This window comes from Pecten maximus, chromosome 5, assembly GCF_902652985.1.
Source record: "Pecten maximus chromosome 5, xPecMax1.1, whole genome shotgun sequence".
NCBI classification, from domain to species: domain Eukaryota; kingdom Metazoa; phylum Mollusca; class Bivalvia; order Pectinida; family Pectinidae; genus Pecten; species Pecten maximus.
Genome location: NC_047019.1, coordinates 14,266,193 through 14,290,774, shown reverse-complemented (window position 1 = coordinate 14,290,774; position 24,582 = coordinate 14,266,193). Strand labels below are relative to the sequence as shown.

Here is a 24,582-nt window from a genome sequence, read left to right as displayed (position 1 = left end):
ATATATAATAATATTGGCCATCAGAGGTGAAGGTTACAAAATAACACAGATATATTGTTATAGATATAAATAGGACATCAGAGGTGAAGGTTACAAAATAACACAGATATATTGTTATAGATATCAATATATATAGGACATCAGAGGTGAAGGTTACAAAATAACACAGATATATTGTTATAGATATCAATATATATAGGACATCAATTCTAATCCATCATCTATATTTATCAAATACTTCATCTGAAATACTGCTTTACATCAAAACTTCCTCATTCACATTTTGTATAAGGTAGATTATTAAGAACTCTTTACTTATCAATGGTAATTAAAAGTAAGATCCAAAGTAAAAATCTATTAGAAGATATATTGCCAATAAACACCCCGAAACACAACAATGTCAGATGTATTGGATGTTTGATCCGTGAATAAAGAGTTACATGGACAACACAACATTATACTCATTATATATACAAAGTTTGGTTAGGTGGACAACACGACATTATACTCATTATATATACAAAGTTTGGTTAGGTGGACAACACGACATTATACCCATTATATATACAAAGTTTGGTTAGCATCACATCAGCAGTTCCTGAGAATAGCTAGTTACAGTTTACATCGGGACGGGACGGACATGGGTAACACTACGTATATGCCCTCTTATTTCATGGTGGGGACATAAATACATCCCTATACAGTAAAGAAAGTGCCATCTTATACACATTTGGTTTAAATTTATTTATTGAAAAAAAAAAAAAAACGAAAAAAACAACAAAAGAAAACCAGACAAAGTCTTGCAAAATGTAAATATGCTCAAAAATTAATCTAAGGCAAAAGAAACCATTTCCAATTTTATCAGACGACATATTGTTGCCAGAATTTGCCACTGAAATGATACTTCATAACTTCTTTAATATGAAACTGCTTAAGTTTTAAACATACCGGTGATTCTTCGTCCTGGTCCATGAGGTAGGCTCCATGGCCCTCACTAATGGCCTTCTTGTACTCCTTGTGTGCCGTCTCTTTTTCCTTCACCTCCCCTACCACATGCTTGTCATTGATGTAAGCTTCAAACCCACACACTGCGGCCATCTCGTCTAGAGGGAACACATACTTCCCCTCCAACATTTCGTTACTCTTGTTGTGGTAAACTTGTAAGACCTTCACCTGAAAAAGGTCAAGGTCATATTTCAAAATCTCAGGTAGTTATTTTATTTAATTTCCATGAAAATTCTGTGAAATTTAAATGATCTTTTAATTACCACATATTAGTTACTATACAGGTTTATGACTTTCTCCTAAAATGTAAGGTTATACTCTGATATCAATTTCTTCAGCAGAGGGGAGTGACCTTGTCTAAAATGTCAAGGTCACCACTCCATTTTATATGATACCAGATAACACTAATCAATAGTAGAATTGATTTATCATTATAACTTTCTAAAACCCAGAATTATTAGATCATATAGAGGGGAAATGTTTAGTTGCATGGAATTTTCATTTTTTAATCAGTTGTCAAATGCATATAAAATATTAACAAGAAATTTTTTTTTTCTTTTCTCGTTATAATAACACCAGTTTACACAATCATTTGTCATAAAAATTGATTACCTCTGCCACAAGATCCATCATTTTAGCAAATACATTTACATCCTCTAGTTCCACAGGATTAACTTCCTTCCCATCAGCCACCAGTCCCGATTTGACCTTTGACATGGGGTCCAATACATCTTTCACATCTTTTAGATCTAAAACATGTAGTTTATATAACATAATACACTGGTTTAATATTATTTCAAAATTATAATGCTTTTTGTTTTGTTTTTTTGTCATAATTTGTAAAATGCTTTACAAGGTACAAGTTTATGACTTTCTTGTAAAATGTCAAGGTTATACTCTATCATTTTGTTTCTTCTTCAGCAGAGGAGGGTGACCTTGTCTAAAAGGTAAAGGTCATATTTCAAAATCTCAAGTCGTGATAGTGTAACAATTGACTGATCATGAATGTCATGTATTTTCCAGATTTGTATAAAAGATATAATAAGAATCCATCACAGTTTCCAAAATAATTTGTTTCTGTTCAAAAGTTTACCTTTTCAGTTGTGAAATTCCATTTCAAAGGCAGGAAATCATTACACTGACTTGTCAGTAACAATTTATGTATATCTAAGACATCTAAAATCAAGAAAATTTCTTTGTTAATGCAAAGTTTAACTTTGTACTAACAAACAAATTTCTTGATTTTCTAGACAAAAACAATTGGTGAAAATAAAATTAATTCGTGAGTAAATGAAAATACCTTTTAAATAATCAGTCTCTTTACAATTAAGATTAAAAACTTACTGATTTTGTCAAATGTAGCTTGGGTGTTCATATCCATGGCGTCCTCTGTTGGTACAATGTCCATTGGTTTAGGTATCTCACTACCAACAGTAAACTCCACCAGGTAGCACATCTTCTGTTGGTCTGGCGAGTACACTACATACTCATCCTCCTACAGAACCAACAAAATCACTAACAATGTTTGAGGTATGCTCTACAAGAAATGGCATAATTGTGTGAATGAAAATTCTTTGTATGATCTCCAACTTTTTGAGAGAAGATGAAAAATCAGAATCAATTTTGTTCTTTCATATTTTTATTCAACACATGAAAAATATGTGTTTATTGGAGTGGGGAGAGGAATATCTAAAAATGGTTAGTAAGGCTATTCTCCACTGTACAAATGTTGACCGATTTGAAAAATTAAAAAAAAAACAAAAAACGTACCAATGTTCAACAAATGCATCTCACTAAGACATAATTGAAACCTTGAAGAAATGTCTTGGGGGTCGGTTAACAATGGGAAGTGTTCTATCATTCTACCAAAATTACCAGATTTGAAATTTTATCGGATGTAAAGAAAGTATGGAGTCTGAACCTCCCTAGCTCCACTGTCTACATAATAAAGGCTACATACATATATAGCTTCCATCAGTAAGTTTGTACCTTGATGAAATGTAAATCGTGGCAACGCCTTACCGTGAAGTCTGATGGTTTGTTCGATGTCTTTGCCACACCGTGGACACTGAAGTAACCGTCTGGAGCCTTGGTGAGTGTCTGGTCGTGTTTATACAGGTCCATACATTTACCCAGAGCCACCTTATTAACCAGCATCATCCTCGTACCCCGACTCTTACTGACCTGTGAGTACTTAACACTCGTACTGGAAAGATGTAAAATTTGTATATACTGTGTATGTCCTCAAATGATTCTCCTCCCCTAGTCAAGAAAAAGTTAGGTCATAAAAGTTCGGGGAGGGCTTATTTGTGAACAAATTTTGGCTTACTTATTTCAAAATTGATGATTCTGTAAAAATGAAGAAGGGGGCTTATTTGTGGCAAGGGCTTATTTGCAGTAATTATGCTAATTACTTAATGTATGTTCCCATGGATACTGTAGTGACGTCAAGAATACCTTCTTAAAATAGTTCACAAATAAGTTTGTCAAAGTCAATAATTAGTAGTTCATATATTACTGCAGATAAACAATGAGGTTTGTAGCTGTATTGTATTTCAGATTTTTGTGAGAAGGTAAATTCTCAATTAGGGTCAATTCTAAATAACCATTCATCGCTAGAGATGAAAATCCTAAAATCAAAATGTTATTGTTTTTTGATACGTTGTATCAAGTGCTAGCACATGTTATTCCTTTTCATGTTTACCTCTCTAAAACCTAATTCCCTTTTACTTGTTACCTGTATACACTTACAACTCCATTTTACCTGTACACACTTACCTGGCAGCACTCGCAAAGTAGATGCCTGCTCCCAACATTCCAGCATCTGTCCTCTTCCCTCCGAAGTCGTCCACAACCATCTTTGGCATCAGTAGACCCCTAGGGAACCCAATGTAATCATCACATATTGTATGAGGAACAAACAACTTGCATTCTTAGCAGTTTTTTTACAACAGCATTTCATGCACTTCAGCATATAGGATTGGAACTTGGGCAGAGAAATTTCGGTAGGTAACAGGGACCATCATCAGCGCCCTCTACATCAGAGTCTATTAGTACAGGATTTTCTTCTCGACACTGCTGCAGTTCGACATTATTTACCGGATCTACTGTGTCCTATAAACGGTTGTCCGTTGTTGTGATGGATTTGGCCACAGAGACTGGACAGTTGTTGTCCGCTGTCACTTGCCCATTATCAGTCTTTTCTTCGGATTGTGGAAGATAATGCACAGATATCTGGTTCAGCATAGACAATTTTAATCGATCCATTATCATTTAGTTTCATAAAATGTAAATCAGCCAATTTAATACCTATATGGGTCAGAGTAACTTTTCTGCTGGTGTGTGGCGCTGCACATTAATGATTGTGATAAAACCACCTGTGTTTATAAGAAAAGACTACTATGTTCTTACCATCACATTAATTCAAGGACCATATATACACTCCCTGGGGTTTTTATCATGGGTAAGCACACTGACTCCCTGGGGTTTTTATCATGGGTAAGCACACTGACTCCCTGGGGTTTTTATCATGGGTAAGTGACAGTGAAATGTTTGTAGGTCATTACCTGGACAGGATCCCAACAAAGTTGTTGGGTTTGGAGGCGTGAAACAAAAGTGTCTGACCGTAGATCTCATCGGTAAAGTTATCCTCCTCCATCTGTCTCTGTACCTCAAACACGTTCACGATGTTCAGTCTGGTACTCCTAAAAAAAATCAGTAAACATTTAAAAAATTTTGTTGTAACAGAATGTAACAGAAGCTTTTCATATCTTGTATAAAACTGTACTTTTAATTAACTACAAACAATTTTGAGGGATATAAACGCAGAACTTATACTACATACATTCAACTTTGTTAACTCAAACTCGGATAAGTTGAAGACCCCGTTAATACCAAAACATCTACATTGAAACTCAAAAGTTTTTCATGATCCCATGACTTCACGGTTTTACTGTACCAACTCAATTGAAGGTAATTACAATCTTTTTAGAACCAATATTTGATCAGCTAGAAGAGTTACAATTCAAAGCATGCTTGATGTTAAAACTAGTATTTATAAGAATAATTTCTTTAATTTTAAACATTCATGTATGACTAATGCAAGCATTTACAAACTATTATTAATAATAAAACAAAAAGCTTACTTGTTATTCATTACAGAGACAAAGAATTCTATTTCTACATCTACTGTATGATCAGGAAAAAAGTATATACCCATCCAGGGATTTGTTAACGAGGGCCTTGACAGTCTTGTACACATGGTGATCAGGGGCTCTATGTTCTATCTGACACCTAAGGGCACGGTACTTGGACTCTGTTGACCCTCGAAGTGACCAGCCGGTAGCTTCACTGACCGTCAGCATGTCCTTCATCACCTTAAAAACATTTAGATATACAACCTTAAATCGGGGGTCTTCAGTTGTTCATTGACTTACATCAATTATGGGAGTCAAACCACAATTTCCAGCAAAAGAAAGTTCAAAATATGTGTCAAATAGAAAAAAAATTCAACTAAAACCAAAACTTCAAAATTAATTTTAGAGAGCCAAAATTTTCTCAAAGGTTTATCAAAAGTCCTGGAAATGGTTATTATTTTTTTTTCATTTTTAATCAGCAAACCATGATTTTTTCTTTGAGCTGGCTTCACTGTATTTTGATAGAACATGCAACATTTCGTGTTTATTGTTTCGCGAAAGCAAGAGATCCACAGGGTTTGCTTTCCTGCTATTTCATGCTGTTTGGAAAAAAAAAAAAAAAAATCTAAAATATGTTGATTGTTAATGTCAGTTAACATCAAAGTAAGCCCCAAGTTTCCTCTGGCCCTGATACCATGTCTGGTGTAAGGCCAGCGCTCACTACTATATGAAAACGTGGAATTCTCTGACATCGTTTGGTGTTGGTAAGATTTTGGTGCAGATAAAATGAAATTTGGCATGACATAACACCTAACTTGCATTTATGGGTAAATAAGATATTTATCTACCCCTAAACACCCAGATGGTCCTGTATCAATGTTTTATTTTGTCTGTATAGACCCTCGCTTTACACTGGTCAAAATTTCACACTTGATTTGACACCATATTGCAAACTATATATGTAGGTCACGGTTTCGCCAATCACCCTATCATAGCACAATGGAGCGAAAAAAGAAAAATTTGATGTAGTGATATAGTATATAATTATGTGATACCAGACATGATGTCAGGGCCAGAGGAATCTCGGGCTACATCGAAGTTTGTAAACTTTATTTATTTTACAACAATTGCGAAACAAGTTATATTAACTTATATTAATCACGCTTGTTGGCCCGGATGGAAGTGCACGAGGGGTCTTACTGTTGGAGGAAACCGGAGTACCCAGGGAAAACCCTCGTGGTTGGTTAGGTGACCCCATACCTTTTCACGTCCGAACAGGGAATCGAACCTCAGCCGCTTAGGTGAAGGGCAAGTGTGTTACCACTGTGCCACCCAACCACCTATCGAAGATTACAGGTTAGATATCATTATCTTAACATCAGATAGCCAATGTTTAAATGAAATGAACTGTACTTACCTGACAGATATCATGTGATCTCATAGCCAATGTTTAAATGATACGGACGGACTGTGCTTACCTGACAGATATCCTGCTCACTAGACAACCAGGCATTGTTCACCCCGCTGACAGACACCTTAGTGTTGTGTGGGAGAGTGGAGTAGAACTCACTAAGGACAGACTCTTTGTCTTCTGGTTGACTTCTCAGCTTCATCAGCAATGCTTCAGCTTTCTCAATCTAAAACATTCGACATAAAATATTGTCCAATGTACAAGGCCTAATCAATCTAGGCCACTTTCAGGGATGTAGTATTCTAACCTTAGTTTGGTACAAACCTGTTTAATTTATTAAGTTAAATTTTGATCTCCCGTTTTCTAACCTTTTTTCTTAAAGAATCGATCAGCGAAGAATAACTGAGGCAGAAATGATACATTGAAAAGCATAATGGAATTTTGGGATTTGCTGGAGCAGAAGCATCAGTGAAATAACATTAAAGTAAAGGAAGAAACATTCATTTCCCAAAATAAATAAATAAAATGATTAATTAATTAATTTATAATTTAATCTATTATTTAATTAATGAAATATAAATAAATAAATAAATCTTAATAAATCATTTTATTTATTTGTATTATAAGTGATGGTGTCAGTTAACTGACCTGTTCTAGTTTGACTGAGCTCGGTGAGGTTAGGATGTCAGATAAATCATTTTATTTATTTGTATCAGTGGTGGTAGTTAACGGACCTGTTCTAGTTTGACTGAGCTCGGTGAGGTTAGGATGTCAGACAGATCAGAGTAAGCTTCCTTCCATATCCCCTCTACTAGTTCACAGACAGGGGTGGACAACTCTGCTTTCTCTAGTCCAAATGTGACCATCATCTGTTAAATCAAGAAGTATTATAACGATTCTTATTACAGCTCTTTAACATATTGCACATCATATTTAGCTTCCATGAAATCAACATTTAAAAACCGTCCTTAATGAAAATCTGTATAAACTTTATTTACAACAATTGAGAAACAAGTTATATCAATTTATATCTAATAACTCTTGTTCGCCGAGATTTGAAAATCTTTAAGTTGACTGATAACTTCAGGACCTTCCCATTGTAAGTTAAAAACTGTCATTTTGTTAAAATCTTCATTTTGCTGTATAAATATATTGACATTATTTGTTGAATTCAGAGATCTACTAACCTTTTGAAAATTCAAGGTGCCCACACCCCTCGGAGGTGCATCATGGGACACCTCCATTAGATTTGGGGGGTCTGTCTGCTGTTTGTATAGAAAACTGTACATCTTGGTAGCTTCCTCCGAAGTCTCAACATAGTAACATTCCATTTTCTCAGGTTTTCCTTCCTGTGGAGCAAGTTAAATAGTTCTATAACCCTTTATCATCCTATTTAAACATAATTTTCTCTTATTAGAATAAACTAAAAAAAAGTTTTCTTTACGTAATTTATCAACTTTGAAATAAATGCCATGTACACCACAAAATATTGACTTGTCCATATAAGAAAAATAGAGAAAATTTAATTATATTTTGTACACTGTCAAGTTTTGAACCTAACATATTTTATCTACTTATTTTCAGCTCTCATTAACATAGTATTATTATTGATGTTCCTGTATATTTTCATATACCTGGATGTTTTTAAGGTTGCCATGGTGCTTCGACACCCTGAATCTGTAGATTTGTCCAGGCAGAAGGTCACGTTCCTCAGTGACATGAACCTCCAGCACACAGAAAAACGTTCTTCCGGCACTCTTCACATATTTCTGAAACAATAAAACCAAGATTGAACTGAAGAAATTTTTCATCTACAAAAATTACTTCAACAAAAAGTGTCATATTTTCATGTGTAATATGAGTTCAGATGTAGTTAAATTTGTGGCAACTGTCAATATTTTGGTGAAAATCCTCTTTAGAATAATACTTGCATAACCCATCATGTTTCAGAGTTAGACTCATGATTCTTGGACCAAACTTAATTAAATACAGGCTATCTGTAAAAATTTTAATCTGTTTCTTATAATTTTGTACAACAAGCATTAAATTTCATTGGCTTAGAATCTGATTTTGTATACAACATGCATTTTCATTGGCTTAGAATTTATGTTATCAGTCCAAGATATTTGTAAAGTCGCTTTATACTGGCCTATTATACAGTGGCATAATTTATAAGAGTCCATCAATAAAAGTGGATTTCCATAGGGATTGTGTATAATCAAATTAATATAAGGATTAACATGTATATAGTTTTTTATTTTACTTTGAGTAATAATAACAAGCTGGATTGTATTCTCATCATCAATCACTTTGCTGTTTATTAACAGCACACTGCTTTTTGTGTTAAATCACCTTAACACGTCAAGTTAATCCTTAAACAATCCAACTGATACTGGAAAAAGAGCAGTAACAAATATGAAATATTTATGTATTCCGAAAGATGTCTATAAAGGTTCTTTTCTGATGTCATCCACTCCCATCCCAACCCTGCCCAGGCAAAAGGAAATTTCAAACAGTTAGCAAACATGCCCTCTATACCCTTAAATTAAAGGAGAATGTGGCCGACAAGTGGATGTAAAACCTGTTAAATAAGACAACTGGAAATATTCTGCTTGTACTTAATTGGTCTATAGATTGATTCTTCAGTACATGCTCAGGTATGTGATATTTGCATGCCCTAGATCGTGACAAAGTCTGCTGTGAAGAATGGGACTTATAATAAACATCCCAGTGTCCTTACCTTCAATACTGCATATTTTGCCACCTGGTATTTGGTACTGTTAAATATAGGGGTATGTTTTTCCTGTAGTGGCCATGCTTTCACTCCTCCAGGATAGAAGGAGGACTTCTTCCTCTTTCCAAGGATCTGGTACTTTGTAGCTGAAACAATGAATATATTCATCCCAGGGTCACTTATTGCATATTTACCGCAGATCTGATATTTGAAAAACAATCAATTTATCATTTTTTTCATGATCTCTGTGAAATAAATTCAACCAGAATTGGTACCTTGTACTTGCTACTGTCTGAAAGGTGTATAATAAGAGGAAAATATATCAAATATTCCCCATGCTCCTGCAATTTCTCAAATCCTTAGCTTAATTTTAAAGAGATTTGCTTTTTAAATAACCTAAGAAATATGCAAGATGTTTCAAGAAATGAAGTTGCTTGTTAATTACAGTTTTCAGATACAGCCAAACATACTACATAACTTACACGAAGAATAAAAATGAAATACTGTATCCAGAATTATCTCAAAGTAGTCTGTTCAATAAGCATCCTATCACTTCATATATATATATAACAAGGATGGATAGTATTGCAACAGCAATACAAAGTCCCCTGCCTGACCTAGGAGTGCACCTATTTATTTCCCATTGCTTTAACTACATGTTATACTGATCATGCATACCAAGTTGTGTTAAAATCGGAGTAGTTTTAGGAGGAGTTGTCCGGACAAGCCTCAACCAATGAGAAGCCGGCGGCCATTTTGAAAATCGGTTTTTCGAAGAAAAAAAAATTGTGGGATGCACAACTACATGTTATACTAATCATGTATACCAAGTTTAGTTAAAATCGGAGTAGTACTTTAGAAGGAGTTGTCCGGACAACTATTGCGTGACAGACAGACAGACAGACGGCCAGACAGACGGACGGACGGAGGGTAAACCTATAGTCCCCCCGTTTTTCAAACGGCAGGGGACTAATTATATATGCAAGGTTTCAAGGAACAATGTATTATCATAAATGATTGTGATATATTTCTTTACCTGCAATTCTACCAGAGCCAAGTTTCTGAGACCTTGTTTTGCCAACAACCAGGTAATCGTCAGTACTGAGTAGTCTCCCTTTCTCAACGCAGTCATACAGGAAGCTGACTGACACAACAGGGATGCCATACTTCTGTGCCATCTTACACTTGTAGCTGATGTCTGCTTTAGCAGGGTCGTTACATATGACATGAGTACTCTGGGAAAACAAATGCGGTTTTATTTTTAAAATGTCTATCATGATCTTTAAGTTGTAATGGGAACGTTGATTTATCATATTGTATTACTAACCCTTAATTCATCTATACCACTTTATTAAGGCTTTTATCAAATTTCTCAATAACTAAATATTCAATTATTGCAAAAAAAAAATAATACAATTCTGTTTGTTGGAAGTGTTTAATATACAAAAACAATTTTAAACTGGAGACATTTACTTGCTCAGATTAAGATATGTTTTATGTCAAATGGTTTTATTAAAAGACAGTATATATGCCATAAACAAGCATCAATCTATTCAATAAAATTACATATGTATGTCTAAATATGAAGCAGATATGTGTGAAGTTAGAATTCCAATTTTCTAAAATTAAAAATTCTTAAAAAGATGATAAATATATATGCATGGGCACACACCTTACAAACAGATATTCTGTTAACTAGTCGGGCAGGGCATAAGATTCAGTATGATTTTAAGTATTTAGAAATTATCAGGTACATTAGATTAAGTATTATAAATGCACGGTTTACAAATTTTGGTACTTCGGTACCTGTACTCTGCCATGATCACATGCTTTTAAGATTACATACCTGTTTCGTTACGATGTAGGAAACAATTCCATCATTTTCTGTGATCTTTTTACGAATTTCCTGTTTCTTTTTAAAGTTGACACTTGTCGTCAGGTCAAGGACAACATGGCAACCTCCAAATACTGTTGCCATGGTGACACTTTGGATTTCAGGTCACTAAGGACCTCTTCTGTCAATACCAGTATATCGTAACACACACCGACTGAGATTTATAAATTTAAATGTAACTCAGCAGTTCACCTATGAATTGAAGATAACTATAAGGCAAACCTGAAATAAAATGAAAGACATCAAATTAACATGTATCACACAGTACTGTGTCTTGACACGAATATACAATTAATTCACCTGTGTTGTAACAGTGTGTCTTGCTATACATACATAATTTTCTGTTGACCAGCAGTAACTGACCATGTCTATAAGATTTGTTATTGACAAGGTACTGATCCTGTCACTCTGCCCCTTTGTTGACCAGTAGACGACCTAGTCCATCAGCCCCTTATTGACCATTTACTGACCGTGTCCATCAGTCCCTTTGCTGACCAGTAGACCCAATCCATCAACATTCTTGATGACCAGTTACTGATCATGACCCAGTCAATCAACACCCCTATTGACCAGTAATTGACCCTATCCATCAACATATCCCCTGTTGACCAGTAACTGACTGAGTCTATCAAACAAATGTTGACCGTTTACTGACCCTGTCCAAAAGCCCCTTTATGACCAGTAATTGACCCAGTCCATCATGACCTTTGTTGACCTGTAACTGACCAAGTCCATCAACCCCTTTGTCAGCCCCTAATTGTCCTTCAAATAACTGAATTGTAATTGACCTCAAGGTACCAATGCCATCGCTCCTGTAGATCCAATGAACCTGCTACACCATTCTGTCCTTTTTATTCTATACACTTCTTACTCTTTGAGTTTAACTTTATATAACTCCCAGGAACCAAAGACTCTTATTCTTATTATAAGTTCTTTGACCACAGAGAGGAAAAGTGTTTCCACTGATTTTGTATTGTACATGCAAACCAAACTTTACCAGGCACCGTATACAAAGGTCATAGGCCTATGTTTCTCTCTCTCATGTCTTTGTAATATACATGTTAGAGCAATGGTTTAACCATGCCGGAAACATTGCTTCGGATTCTTCTTCTTCTCTTCTTCTTATTGTAACTCCCTTCCGTCAATAATGACGATTTCCTAGAGTGTTTTGGTGTTGGGTGCACAGTGGCGCTGATTTAAAAAGAAAGAGAGATTTTTTTTTCTTTAAGGACGCTCAGAAATCTTGAGTGATTAGTCATGGTTTATTGAACAAAACCAATATCATGTAGGCCCTAATAGAATTTTCTGGTTACACTCCTGCAGGTAACCCGAGTTTTGCCGTTGATGTAAAGTCTAACTATATAACGTTAATCACAAGCCTTATTGCAGTAACACGATACCAGGAAGCATGCACTTTTAAAATAATCTTTTGCAATCTGAATACCGAATGCACTGTAGCACGATGGGTTTAAAGCAGCTCTTTTTTTTGTAAACAGGCAGGCCTACCTAGGTCTCTACGTAACAGTTACATGTAGCTCGAGCTTGCTAACGCAACGTAAATTCTTAAATATCGAACGTTAATACAAATACGGTAAGAAGTATGCCAACTTCTTTCCTGTTGAACACTGATTGCAAAGGTTGTCAAAGTGCTAAAATAGGATATTCAACTGAAAGTCATACCTTAGTAAGTTTCTGCCTCTTTCTGCTGTCAGCAAACACAGAAAAACATTCCCACTGCGCATGCGTTATACGGCTTCATATTTCTATTTTTAGAAATGACAATGGGATTCCCCCGTATATCACTTCCGCATCTTGCTCATGTGTTTACATTTGACTCCAATAAAGCTATGACGCATCACGTGTGGTGTCTGAGAAGGAACACGATGACAACATTATTTTCGGTTAAGTAAACTGCAGGCTAAGGTACAGTGTATAGCCGGCTGTTGTTTATATTAGCAGTAGATCTATCTAGACCTAATGGGGAAATATATAATTTTTTTTTTTCTATATTCTTGTAGTATTTTTTCAATCATTCTGTGCAATTATTGTTGTATGCGCAGCTGTCCGTTGACCATTAATATGGGGACATGCCGGGCCGTTAATCCATGAAGTAATTTTTAAAAAATTCACGTCCATGGCACTAATTGTCCGTATAGTTTTGCCTCAGTTTTATTGCCCCCTGTTAGAGAGGTATTTATCACATCTCAATCCCATTATCTACAGCAGATGGGTACACCAATCTAGAGACTCCTGTCATGCCTATATATACATTTTGTATATATATATCTAAATTAAACAAGGTCAATATTTACTTGTCGCCAATTATTATGGTCACATTTAGGTAAAATGTGCAGACCACTCCGGCCTTCACAGGAGCGAGGTACACCTTAATCTACTCCTGTCGGTTAGAGCGAGAGTTCGAGTTTTAGGTGTAACTTTGCTGGATTTTACTGGAATTCCTTATGCAAGAGCAGTGTTGCAGGTATACCATATTTGGCATTGCCTGGGAAGATTGCCATATGAAACTGCACCATATTACTGTAGAACTACTTGCCAGAAAGAATTACCACATTATAAATTAGCAGAAGGAATAGAGAAAGACAATGCAACTATAATGTGGAGATATATTGGAGACATTTTCTTCATTTGGCTGCATTCTATATTGGCACTTGCCTCCTTCCACTAAGCCACAAATAATTATCACCAAACTTTATCACTCACATATTCACTTTTTATTCCTATCAACAGTGAAGTTAATTACAGACACTTTATATATGAATCAGAGTCAAGCTCTGTCTACTGCATGTCTAGAAACCCTATTGAAGTACATCTGTACGGATCATGGATTGTTTAATTTATTATGATTATACATACCGGTGTGATATGAAATATGAATATTTCTAAATTTATTAATGTGATGGATACAATTTGTAGTGTAATTATCACCTCTATATAAAGCTATCTAGTATGTTAACAACAGTCCATTGTATTATGTCACTATAAACACATGCCCATAATTTTAGCAATTAAGATAAAAAAATTTGTTATCAAAGTGTTCAGAAGAGGCCCAATGGTCTAGCAAAACTGGTAGAACTCCAATAAAGACAAGAATACCAGTCTCTAGTTTGAAAGTTCCTGTTTAGATATATATATGCAAATGTCACAAGTCAACAGGAATGAAGAATAATGATCACCCAACACAAGAACAATAGATAAGTCATATTAATTTAAACTACCAGCTACAAGGTAACCTACACTTGTTACAAACTTATCATATATATCTAGCTTTCGACATGTCAATTTAAACATTTTGCTTAATACATGTTTTATCAATATATCTTATCAATTACACAAACTTGACAGAACGTATTGAAAATTCAACACTAATTACGTTTGGATCAAGATTTATTCAACAATTTTATTAATCTATAATACATAGTTTACTACATACACATCTGTATGTATGATTTCAATAAACTGAATAACAGTAAAAAAAAGAATACAGAAATTCTTATTGTTACATCCTGAAGTTCCAGGAATACAATATCCTTGAGGTTTTATCCCTTGAATTGCGAAAACTATTAATAATTCAGAAAGTTGGTGTTAGGTATATCCCTGTTATTGAATATTACACAGCAGTTTGTAACAGAAATTCAAACTGAAACTAGTTTTTTAATCAAAATTTACATTACAGAATATATTAATCCAATAAGAAATTTTGCTACAGATTTAAAATATTACATAGGTTTTTCTCTATTCAATTAAAGCATAAATCGCCATGACAGCAGGTGGCACATCCCTGTCACACTTAATACACATCCACTGAACAGCCTATCATCACTTAATTATCACTACCATAGACATATCCACATGCCTGTCAGAATATATTACCAAGTACCTGTCACATCCATAGGAATTAACTTAATATACTTAGGTAAGAAATTACAATAATGGTTATGTGTACAATGTACATACATTATTCTTAAAGATAAACTATATCAATAAATATTCATCAATATTATACCAATTAGATGTACATTTGTATTGTATGCTAAAGAGCTTCCATCAGATCAATGACAGCATGGCCTTCCTAAAGAGTTCTACCTCATGAAGTTGAAAGGGCCTTTTATACATACATTTTACCCCTTTGAAATTTCTTGAAAAATGTTTTTTGACTTACGAAATCTGCAAATTAAAGTTAAACTAAAATCCCTGCAGGAAACTTTATAATACATTGATTCTGTTTTTTAATTGCTTGTAGTAATTAGATTTTGTAGAACTTAACTAAATTGATGGATAACTTTCAATAAAGGTGTATAGAAAAAGAACACTTGACTAAGTAATTTTCGTGAAACACATGCGACTTTGATATCAATTTGTATCATGATATATAATACTATATTAACAGAATTTTCAAACATTTCCCTAAAGTTAATTATCTCCCTTTGACCATTGCTCATTGGTGGGTTCACCATGTCAAGAACATTACATACAAATGAACAATATTGGTGATATAAGTTAATACCCACATAAAAGAAAAATTTTAAAATAAATGAATGAAATATGGTAAAGGATATGGTTCTTTTTCGCCTGACACATACAGGTAAGTACATGTCAATGTACAATAATGTATATTGTAATACACATACATGTACAAACAAGTACATGTTGCATCTTTCACACAGCACTAAAATGATTACCTAATGTTAACACACCATATACATGTGTACTACCATTTCGGTAATTTTGTTTCACTGGTTTTTCACAAATGTTTGTACCAGCAAAATATTCTTAAAAGTGAATTAGACGTAGATACAAGTAAAATCTGGGCATTATTTTACAATTTGTGCATTTGTTCTACTCCTTCCTCCAAACAATGAGCACCAAACTTCTCTCCATACAGACTTATCTTTAATAATATTGCCTGCTTGGTTAATAGTCCGAGTTCATTCAACACAATCATGCTACACCTCATCTTAACAGCAAGTTTCAGTCTGCGACATCAGTGCTTCACAGAAACAGGAGGAGGGCAGTCATCATGATAGACTCTGAGTGAAGACTGGTTTTCTTTTACAGATAAAACTTTTCTATTCAAAGCTAAGGCGTCCGTTTAAAAGTCAGAATTTCTATTTTACTATCACAATGAAGAAGATGACTGAAGTGAATCAATTCCGTAACTTTGCAAGTCGCTGTGTAAGTTCATCCTAAAGAAAAGAAACATATTTATTATTATATCGATAAAGACTACATCAAATAAATTGAAATAGGAATTTTTTCTGCAAAGTTCTTTGTGTTGTGGTATTGTATGGTAGAAATACTGATACAAAAACTTAAAAGCTATGAAATAGTACATGTTATATCAGACTTTCATGAAGAAAATTTGCTAAACCAATTTTTCAATAATGCATCAGTGATATAAACTATCCCCCAAAATAACACAAACAAAGTTTCTTGCCCCCAAAATGTATTTTTTAAACCAGGTTATTTTATAAATCAATATTTAGAAAATAGACAGATGATAAGAACAAGAACTGACCAATCTTTTAAAAACTAGTAATAGATGATAGATACTTCCCCATTTCTTACACACCCACTTGTTTATTTGATCTAAAGAAATTTATTGTCAAAACAGAAAAATGGATGAGAGGCAAATTTTAACAAAATATATACAAGTTCTTCTCCACAATTTCTGTTCTTGTCCAGTAATAATGCTGCCCATTTACACACAAGCTTACCTGCTCACTACTTGCATTTGATGACGCTACTCCAGAGGGTAAGGATGACTGTGCTGACGGAAGGTCCATGTTTAATTCCAAACTGTAACACAAATCACATATTTTATTTAATGAGAACAAGATTTAAAGATTGCTTCCCACTGTCTCACACTTTTCTTCAACACCCACCATGTATAGAATTTGTTTTTTTCTCGAGTCCTCACGTAGGGTACCTGTATGCATTTTGCTGGAATAGCCCTAAGGTTTGGCATAGTATTGTTTAATGACCTTTCAACAGCTATGGTCTTTAATGTTAAATATGTATGGCTCAATACAAATGTATATTAATTCTTTGTTAAAATCACACTTAAATCTGTATGTTTAACCGGTCTTTTGACTTTCTCTCAACTTCACATCTGAACTGATATATAATGCAATCAAAACTCAAAATAAAAGGTAGACCAGTAACCTAACAGAAATGTTTAACGTCATGATTACCGTTTATTTTAGGAAATATAACAAGTCTAAGATGATGTACATACCCAGCCTCGTCAGCAACCTCCTGCATCAGTCCTTCCACTTGCGTCTGAGGTGTGTTAAGGGTGGACGATGCATTCATGGTGTCTTCCATCACCTGTGATTGCACATCTAGATTCTCAAACTGTTGTTCGAACCTGTCCATCAACTGTGAGATCTGTAAAGAAGTAATGTCTACATCTTATTTTCATTTTAAAGACAAAATAACTTCAGGTAATACACTAGAACCATCACACATTGAGCTGGTGTCATTCCCATCACTACTGAATTGTAACGTAATACTGTACGTCATCCTGCGATAGGCCCAGGTGACTAACAAATCAATTTGGACTCGAGGTAGAGAATGGGCTTATTGCTCGACAATGAAATGTCATTGATTTTCTACAAGCTTTTTAACTGAAATGCAATAAACATTAATCAAATTTGGTAGTTTGTTATAGGCAGACATGGGCTTATAGCCAGATACATATCTAGGAATTTGCTTTCTCATCCAATCAACTATTTACAGTCCCAAAATACACCATATAAATGCATAAAAATTTTCATAAAATTCAATGTCTAAATATTGACCAATCAGAGATCATGACGTCTATCCTGGATGGACTGTAGCGAAAATATTTAGTGTTAAGTATATCTATAATTTTTTTTACAAGTGCCAACAATATTCTTGTAAAATTTCATTTGAACAAAAATAAACCTACCTTCTCAAGATTCATACTCTTCATTGCTGATTCCATAGACTTCACCACACCGGCCATGGATCCAGTGACCTATAAACCCAAAACATCTGTATTACAGGCTTGTAATGTTAATAGACTTCAATTTAATGATTTAATGCAACCTAAAATGATGAACAACGCTTAGATTTCATATTTAAACAGAAAAACAAGAGATCCCAGAGGGATCTTGGCGCCCACCATTGAATGATCTTCATAAGTTCCATGTCAGATTGATTTTTTCTCTACTTTTCCCTTCATTTTACTAATCTGTGCAAATTGAGACATCCCTCCAGTACTTTTCAAACAAGGGAATCCTAGCTATATAAGAAATTTGAGATTTAACGATAATGGCTGTTTGTTTGCCAGGTTGTTTTCAGGACAGACTGGTCCAAAAATGCAATACAAGGGACCAGGGGGAACCTACTATGGAGCAAGATCCATTCAGTACTTTGAGAAATAGAGATAACAAACTTCAATTGTCAAAATCCAAGATGGCGGTCTGTCGGCCATATTGTTTTCCAATTGATCTCAAAATGCAATAAGCATAAAGAGGCACCAAGGGGAACCTCCATATGAAATTTGAGAAAGATCCCTTCAGTACTTTCTCAGAAATAGCGATAACAAACTTCCAATTGTCAAAATCCAAGATGGCTGCCTGTTGGCCATGTTGTTCTCAGATTGGTCTCAAAACGCAATATGCATAACTAGGCACCGAGGGAAACTTACATATGAAATTTCAGAAAGATCCATTCAGTACTTTCTCAGAAATAGTGATAACAAACTTCAATTGTCAAAATCCAAGATGGCTGCCTGTCGGCCATGTTGTTTTCTGATTGGTCTCAAAATGCAATATGCATAACAAGGCACCAAGGGAAACGTACATATGAAATTTCAGAAAGATCCATTCAGTACTTTCTCAGAAATAGAGATAACAAACTTCAATTGTCAAAATCCAAGATGGCTGCCTGTCGGCCATGTTGTTTTCTGATTGGTCTCAAATCGCAATATGCATAACTAAGCACCAAGGGGAACCTACATATGAAATTTGAGAAAGATCCCTTCAGTACATTCTCAGAAATAGCGATAACAAACTTCAATTGTCAAAACCCAAGATGGCTGCCTGTCGGCCATGTTGTTTTCCAATTGGTCTCAAATCGCAATATGCATAACTAGGCACCAAGGGGAACCTACATATGAAATTTGAGAAAGATCCCTTTAGTACTTTCTCAGAAATAGCGATAACAAACTTCAATTGTCAAAATCCAAGATGGCTGCCTGTCGGCCATGTTGTTATCCGATTATTCTCAAAACGCAATATGCATAACTAGGCACCAAGGGGAACCTTCATATTATATTTGAGAAAGATCCCTTAAGCACATTCTCAGAAAAAGCGATAACAAACTTCAATTGTCAAAATCCAAGATGGCTGCCTGTCGGCCATGTTGTTTTCCAATTGGTCTCAAAACGCAATATGCATAACTAGGCACCAAGGGGAACCTACATATGAAATTTAAGAAAGATCTCTTCAGTACTTTCTCAGAAATAGCGATAACAAACTTCAATTGTCAAAATCCAAGATGGCTGCCTGTCGGCCATGTTGTTTTCCGATTGGTCTCAAAATGCAATACTTTCTGAGGATTAGCGATAACAAGAATTGTTTACGGACGGACGGAGGGACGGACGGACGACGGACCACGGACGCAGGGCGATTTGAATAGCCCACCATCTGATGATGGTGGGCTAAAAACAACAATTCATACATTAAATAATTATTTTTGAACTGGTATAAGATTCCTTCAATTTATTTAAAAGTGTCAGAAAATTCATTTACTATTAAACAAAATTTCTGATATTGAACAAATCTACTTGATCTCCTCCATTTATTACCTAAGATACAAATGCTACATTATATAACAGGTACGTAATGTGCATACCTGTTTCATTGTCACAGCTGTTTGTACCCGGGCTGCTACACCATCAATCCTTGCACTCATGCGTCTGTAGTTGAGGGCCTGGTTCTTCTGTCGGATTGAGTTTTCTGCATGTATTCTGGCTCCCTCTAGATTACCTTTCTGGATTGCCTGTAACAAGCATACATAATGGTCAGAATCTGGTTCTACAAAATATAGGATTCTAGTCAGATGAGCTTGCTTCTGTTTGATAAGAAGTGATAAAACATTTTCATCTGGAATGCTATTTTGAATATATCACATGGTGTTATTCAGCTACACACTAGGTTTGTATTATGACCTTGACCTTGGACCTGAGTTTCTGCAGACTTACACACAAAAAATAACTCTTAAATTTTTATTACAAATTGCATCATTAGTACAAATTGCATGGTGAGTTGGTGACACACCATACTGAAAAGTATCTATAATGAAACTTATCTGTTGTTTGCGCAGATTTGGAATATGACTTCAAATAGTGACCTTGACCTAACTGATGTGAAAGTGACACAGTGAACTGTCTTTGGTACTACTAGTATTGCATTAATGAATGTGTGTTAAACATTCTGAAGACTGGGGTAAGAATCTCCAATCAACATAAGTCAGGGATGACATTTTTTTGAGGAATGCTGTATGCATATTTAATACATGGGTTACAAAAGCTGAGTATAGTATATCAGACCATTATTTTATTACAACACCAGGTGAGGAAACGAGCTACACGTTACAATATAAACTCACCTTTTTCAATTTTCTCTTTTCAGTCCTTTCTTCCTTATCACATTTGTTTGCAAAACGCAGTAGTGACCTAGCACTATATTTCAAATTGAAGAGTTGCCCTGTACTGTGTTAAGGCCTGTCACTTATACTGTTCTTTATATGTGTTGGTATATGTAAAGTATATAATGTAACTTGTTTAAAAAGGGTAAATAGTCGGGAAATTAATAGGATTGTCAGTGAGGTAACAGGGAAAACACATTCCTGCTGAATGCCCTGACAGGAATCGAACCAGGATCTCTGGTGTAATAATCCACGACTACCTCAAGAGCAATCGAAGCTGCTCCATCAGTTGAGTGACAAAGACCTCACTAAATACAAGCCACACCAACTCGCTCCTTTCACAGTATAATGTAACTGATATAAAAGTGATACATGTGTAAATAGTTGTTAAATGTATAGTATATTGTAACATATATAAGTTATATATTGTGTAAACAGAGCTTCATATTTGGACAGTTTGTTAGAAATAGATAGACAATATTAATGTTTTAGCGGCTACACTATATAAATATCACCTTCAATAGACTAATGACCAGTCAAATGTACATCGTAAATACGACATCTGAATCATGTTTACCACTGGATGTACTATATATATTTATTTCATGTACAGTGTATATGTATATATCACATAGATTTGATTACAATGCAGATCATTCCATGAAGACATACACTAATGTATGTATAGTGGAGTGCATGTCAAGTGTAACAAGAGGCCCATGGGCCTTAACGGTCACCTGAGATTTGAAGTATTTCAGTTAATCTAATTGACCCTTTTGAGCCCACCCATCAGTCCCTAGGGGTCAGTCAGGGCCAACAGGTATATACCATTAAGCTGTCATCCAATGCTGATAATGTTAACAAAGTTAGAATGAATTCCAATAGAAATCAAACAAATAATTGTCAAAAATGTGATTTCCCTATATAAACTATAGTAAAGTTTACCCCCTCACCAGGGGCAAACTTGTGACCCCAGGGTCATGAAATTCATAACATTAGTAAAGCACTATAAGACCCTTCCACCTATGAAGAGTATTTGATTCTATCTTAATTGGGTTTTGAAAAGAAGATTTTTGAAGTTTTAGTCAATTTGACCCTTTTTAGCCCCACCCATCAGCCCCTGGGGGTCAGTCAGTGCCAACATGTGTATACCATCAAACTGCAATCACAAGCTGATAATGTTAACCAAGTTAGAATGAATTCCAATAGAAATCAAACAAACAATAGTCAAATATGTGATTTCCCTATATAAACTATAGCAAAGTTTACCCCCTCCCCAGGGGCAAATGTGAGACCCCAGGGTCAGGAAATTCACAATTTTGGTAAAGCACCTTAAGACTCTTCCATCTATGAAGAGTGTTTGATTCCACCATATCTGAGAGTAGAGAAGAAGATCTTTGAAGTTTTAGTAAATTTGACCCTTTTTAGCCCCGCCCATCAGCCCCTGGGGGTCAGTCAAGGCCAACATGTGTATACCATCAATCTGTTTTCCCATGCTGATAATGTTAACCAAGTTAGAATGAATTCCAATAGAAATCCAACAAATTATAGTCAAAAATGTGATTTCCCTATATAAACTATAGTAAAGTTTACCCCCTCCCCAGGGGCAAACGTGAGACCCCTGGGTCATGAAATTCACAATTTTGGTAAAGTACCTTAAGACCCTTCCATCTATGAAGAGTGTTTGATTCCACCATATCTGAGAGTAGAGAAGAAGATTTTTGAAGTTTTAGTAAATTTGACCCTTTTTAGCCCCGCCCCTCAGGCCCCTTGGGGGTGGGGACCATATAATTCACAATTTTGGTTGACCTTTAGCCATAAAAGCTTCCTGCCAAATTTCATTGAATTTGGTTTAGGGGCTTTGGAGAAGAAGTCGAAAATGTAAATTGTTTACGGACGCACGACGGACGACGCACGACGACGGACAAAAGGCAATTAGAATAGGTCACTTGAGACTTTGTCTCAGGTGACCTAAAAAAGGTATATACAGATACAGGTAAGTTCTTTTACTATCGTTACGCTGTATACACTGAAATGTTTTAGATAACTAAATTTTCATTACTTACATGGTGTTCATGGTAAAACCATACATACTTATCTACATGCAGACCATGGTGTTACCATACTTATTTAATGGTTACCATACTTACCTACATGGCGGCTATATATGGTGTTACCATATCTACCTAATATGACGACCATGTGGTGTTACCATATCTACCTAATATGACGACCATGTGGTGTTACCATATCTACCTAATATGACGACCATGTGGTGTTACCATATCTACCTAATATGACGACCATGTGGTGTTACCATATCCACCTAATATGATGACCATGGTGTTACCATACTTATCTACATGGTGGCCATGGTGTTACCATATTTATCTACATGGTGGTCATATGGTGTTACCATACTTATCTATATATGGTGGCCATAGACCATAGTGTTACCATACTGATCTACAGGTGTATGTTTATAGTTACATGGTTACAACCATAATACTTACCATAAATATTTGTGTATAGTGCCCTTTTTCTTCTTCAAATATTGACATGGGAAAAATCTACGGTACTTACCAGTACATTGTCTACATCACCTGACCTTTATCAGCATTCTATAAACAATTTTAACTACTGGTTACCTTTTTTAATTTAGTTTTTTCTTCTTTTTCTGACTTTTCACTTCGTTTTGCATTGCGCTCCAAGTCCTTTGCAGCGAATTTGAGATTAAAGAGATGCTCTATATACTGTTAAGGTATACCAGACAGAACATGCAATACATAATCTATTAAATAAATATTTCAAGAAAACTACAAAAATACATAACATACATAACATCAGCATTCACAGGGAATTTTCCATCAGAATATCTTTGTATAGGATATAAGTCTATATATAAACCATATAAAATACAATGTATATATTTGTAACAGGAAAGAGAGTAGTGTGCCTCCAACGAGGATCAAACCATGGCCATCAACTTTCAGATTACTGGTCCGCCGCTCTAAAGGGAAATTCCCCCTAGCGCAAAGCTAGAAGGCGACCATATCACCATGAAAACCTGCCACATGCACATATTATATTGATATATTGCAAAGTTACAAGGCAACACTACAACACTTTAGTCATATTAAGGTAAATAGAGAGGAAATATTTAGTTGACCAAACTCAGGACCAATAAATAATTTCAAAATACAGATCTTTTTTCTTAATTACTTTAAACTTTTACATTTCATAATTCTGTCAACTTTTACTACAAACTGTTGCTGATTTTCATCATCAGTAGTCTTTTTGACAACATTTCTTTAAAATGAATGTTATATAATTATCATGACTTGTCCTTCAGTAGACAAATTAAATAGACAATACAATCATAGAATATAACAAAGTTTCATAGGAGAAGTCCTTGAGTCTGATTGAATCAGGAAATCGTGACTTCCAATGTTTACATTTTCAAGAAAATCTCTAAACCTACTTCAGTATCAACATAATTACCCATCTCTATATTCTATAACCCGCATGTTTTTACCAATATTTTAAAGGATACTGTCCATCGACATTTTTCTTTTCTGTTTTCTCCCAGCAACGTTCCTGTCTGCTTTGATTTGATATCTCTTCTGTCTGCAAAACTGTGATTGAGAAATTACTGACTACTTCCCTTGTGATGTTTAGTGGGAAATGAGGTCATGTATTTTAT

General features: G+C 35.0%; 2 protein-coding genes across 5 annotated transcripts in view; both read right to left on the bottom strand.

Annotated features, from left to right (window-relative positions):
* Window positions 1-12,957, bottom strand: part of LOC117327249 (protein mono-ADP-ribosyltransferase PARP4-like) — an 80,559-nt gene extending 67,602 nt beyond the window's left edge. Inside the window, exons 1-15 of one of the 4 annotated variants that reach the window (XM_033884153.1) lie at window positions 12,861-12,957; window positions 11,133-11,402; window positions 10,323-10,521; window positions 9,293-9,432; window positions 8,187-8,321; window positions 7,740-7,901; window positions 7,287-7,421; window positions 6,620-6,778; window positions 5,221-5,381; window positions 4,572-4,709; window positions 3,784-3,882; window positions 3,028-3,211; window positions 2,350-2,500; window positions 1,618-1,754; window positions 949-1,173 (exon numbers count right to left, since the gene is read on the bottom strand). In XM_033884153.1, the coding sequence (XP_033740044.1) occupies window positions 949-1,173; window positions 1,618-1,754; window positions 2,350-2,500; window positions 3,028-3,211; window positions 3,784-3,882; window positions 4,572-4,709; window positions 5,221-5,381; window positions 6,620-6,778; window positions 7,287-7,421; window positions 7,740-7,901; window positions 8,187-8,321; window positions 9,293-9,432; window positions 10,323-10,521; window positions 11,133-11,264 (2,157 nt within the window). In that variant the 5' untranslated portion in view covers window positions 11,265-11,402; window positions 12,861-12,957. The other 3 variants (XM_033884150.1, XM_033884152.1, XM_033884154.1) reach the window with 3 other exon arrangements.
* A 1,610-nt stretch (window positions 12,958-14,567) lies between these two features.
* On the bottom strand, window positions 14,568-24,569 carry LOC117327247 (charged multivesicular body protein 1b-2-like). The gene is made up of 7 exons (XM_033884147.1): window positions 24,433-24,569; window positions 23,528-23,625; window positions 20,085-20,231; window positions 18,133-18,201; window positions 17,437-17,588; window positions 16,916-16,997; window positions 14,568-16,384 (listed from the first exon to the last, which is right to left on the bottom strand). Exons 1-7 carry the CDS (start codon window positions 24,443-24,445, stop codon window positions 16,346-16,348), a joined length of 600 nt encoding a protein of 199 aa, XP_033740038.1. The 5' UTR covers window positions 24,446-24,569; the 3' UTR covers window positions 14,568-16,345.
* Window positions 24,570-24,582: the final 13 nt, after the last annotated feature.

Coding starts and splice junctions, on each gene's coding strand:
- LOC117327247 (XM_033884147.1), bottom strand. Junction 20,232..23,527: donor AAAAAACTAAATTAAAAAAG/GTAACCAGTAGT, acceptor TGCTTGTTACAG/GCAATCCAGAAAGGTAATCT. Junction 18,202..20,084: donor CAGCTGTGACAATGAAACAG/GTATGCACATTA, acceptor TTGGGTTTATAG/GTCACTGGATCCATGGCCGG.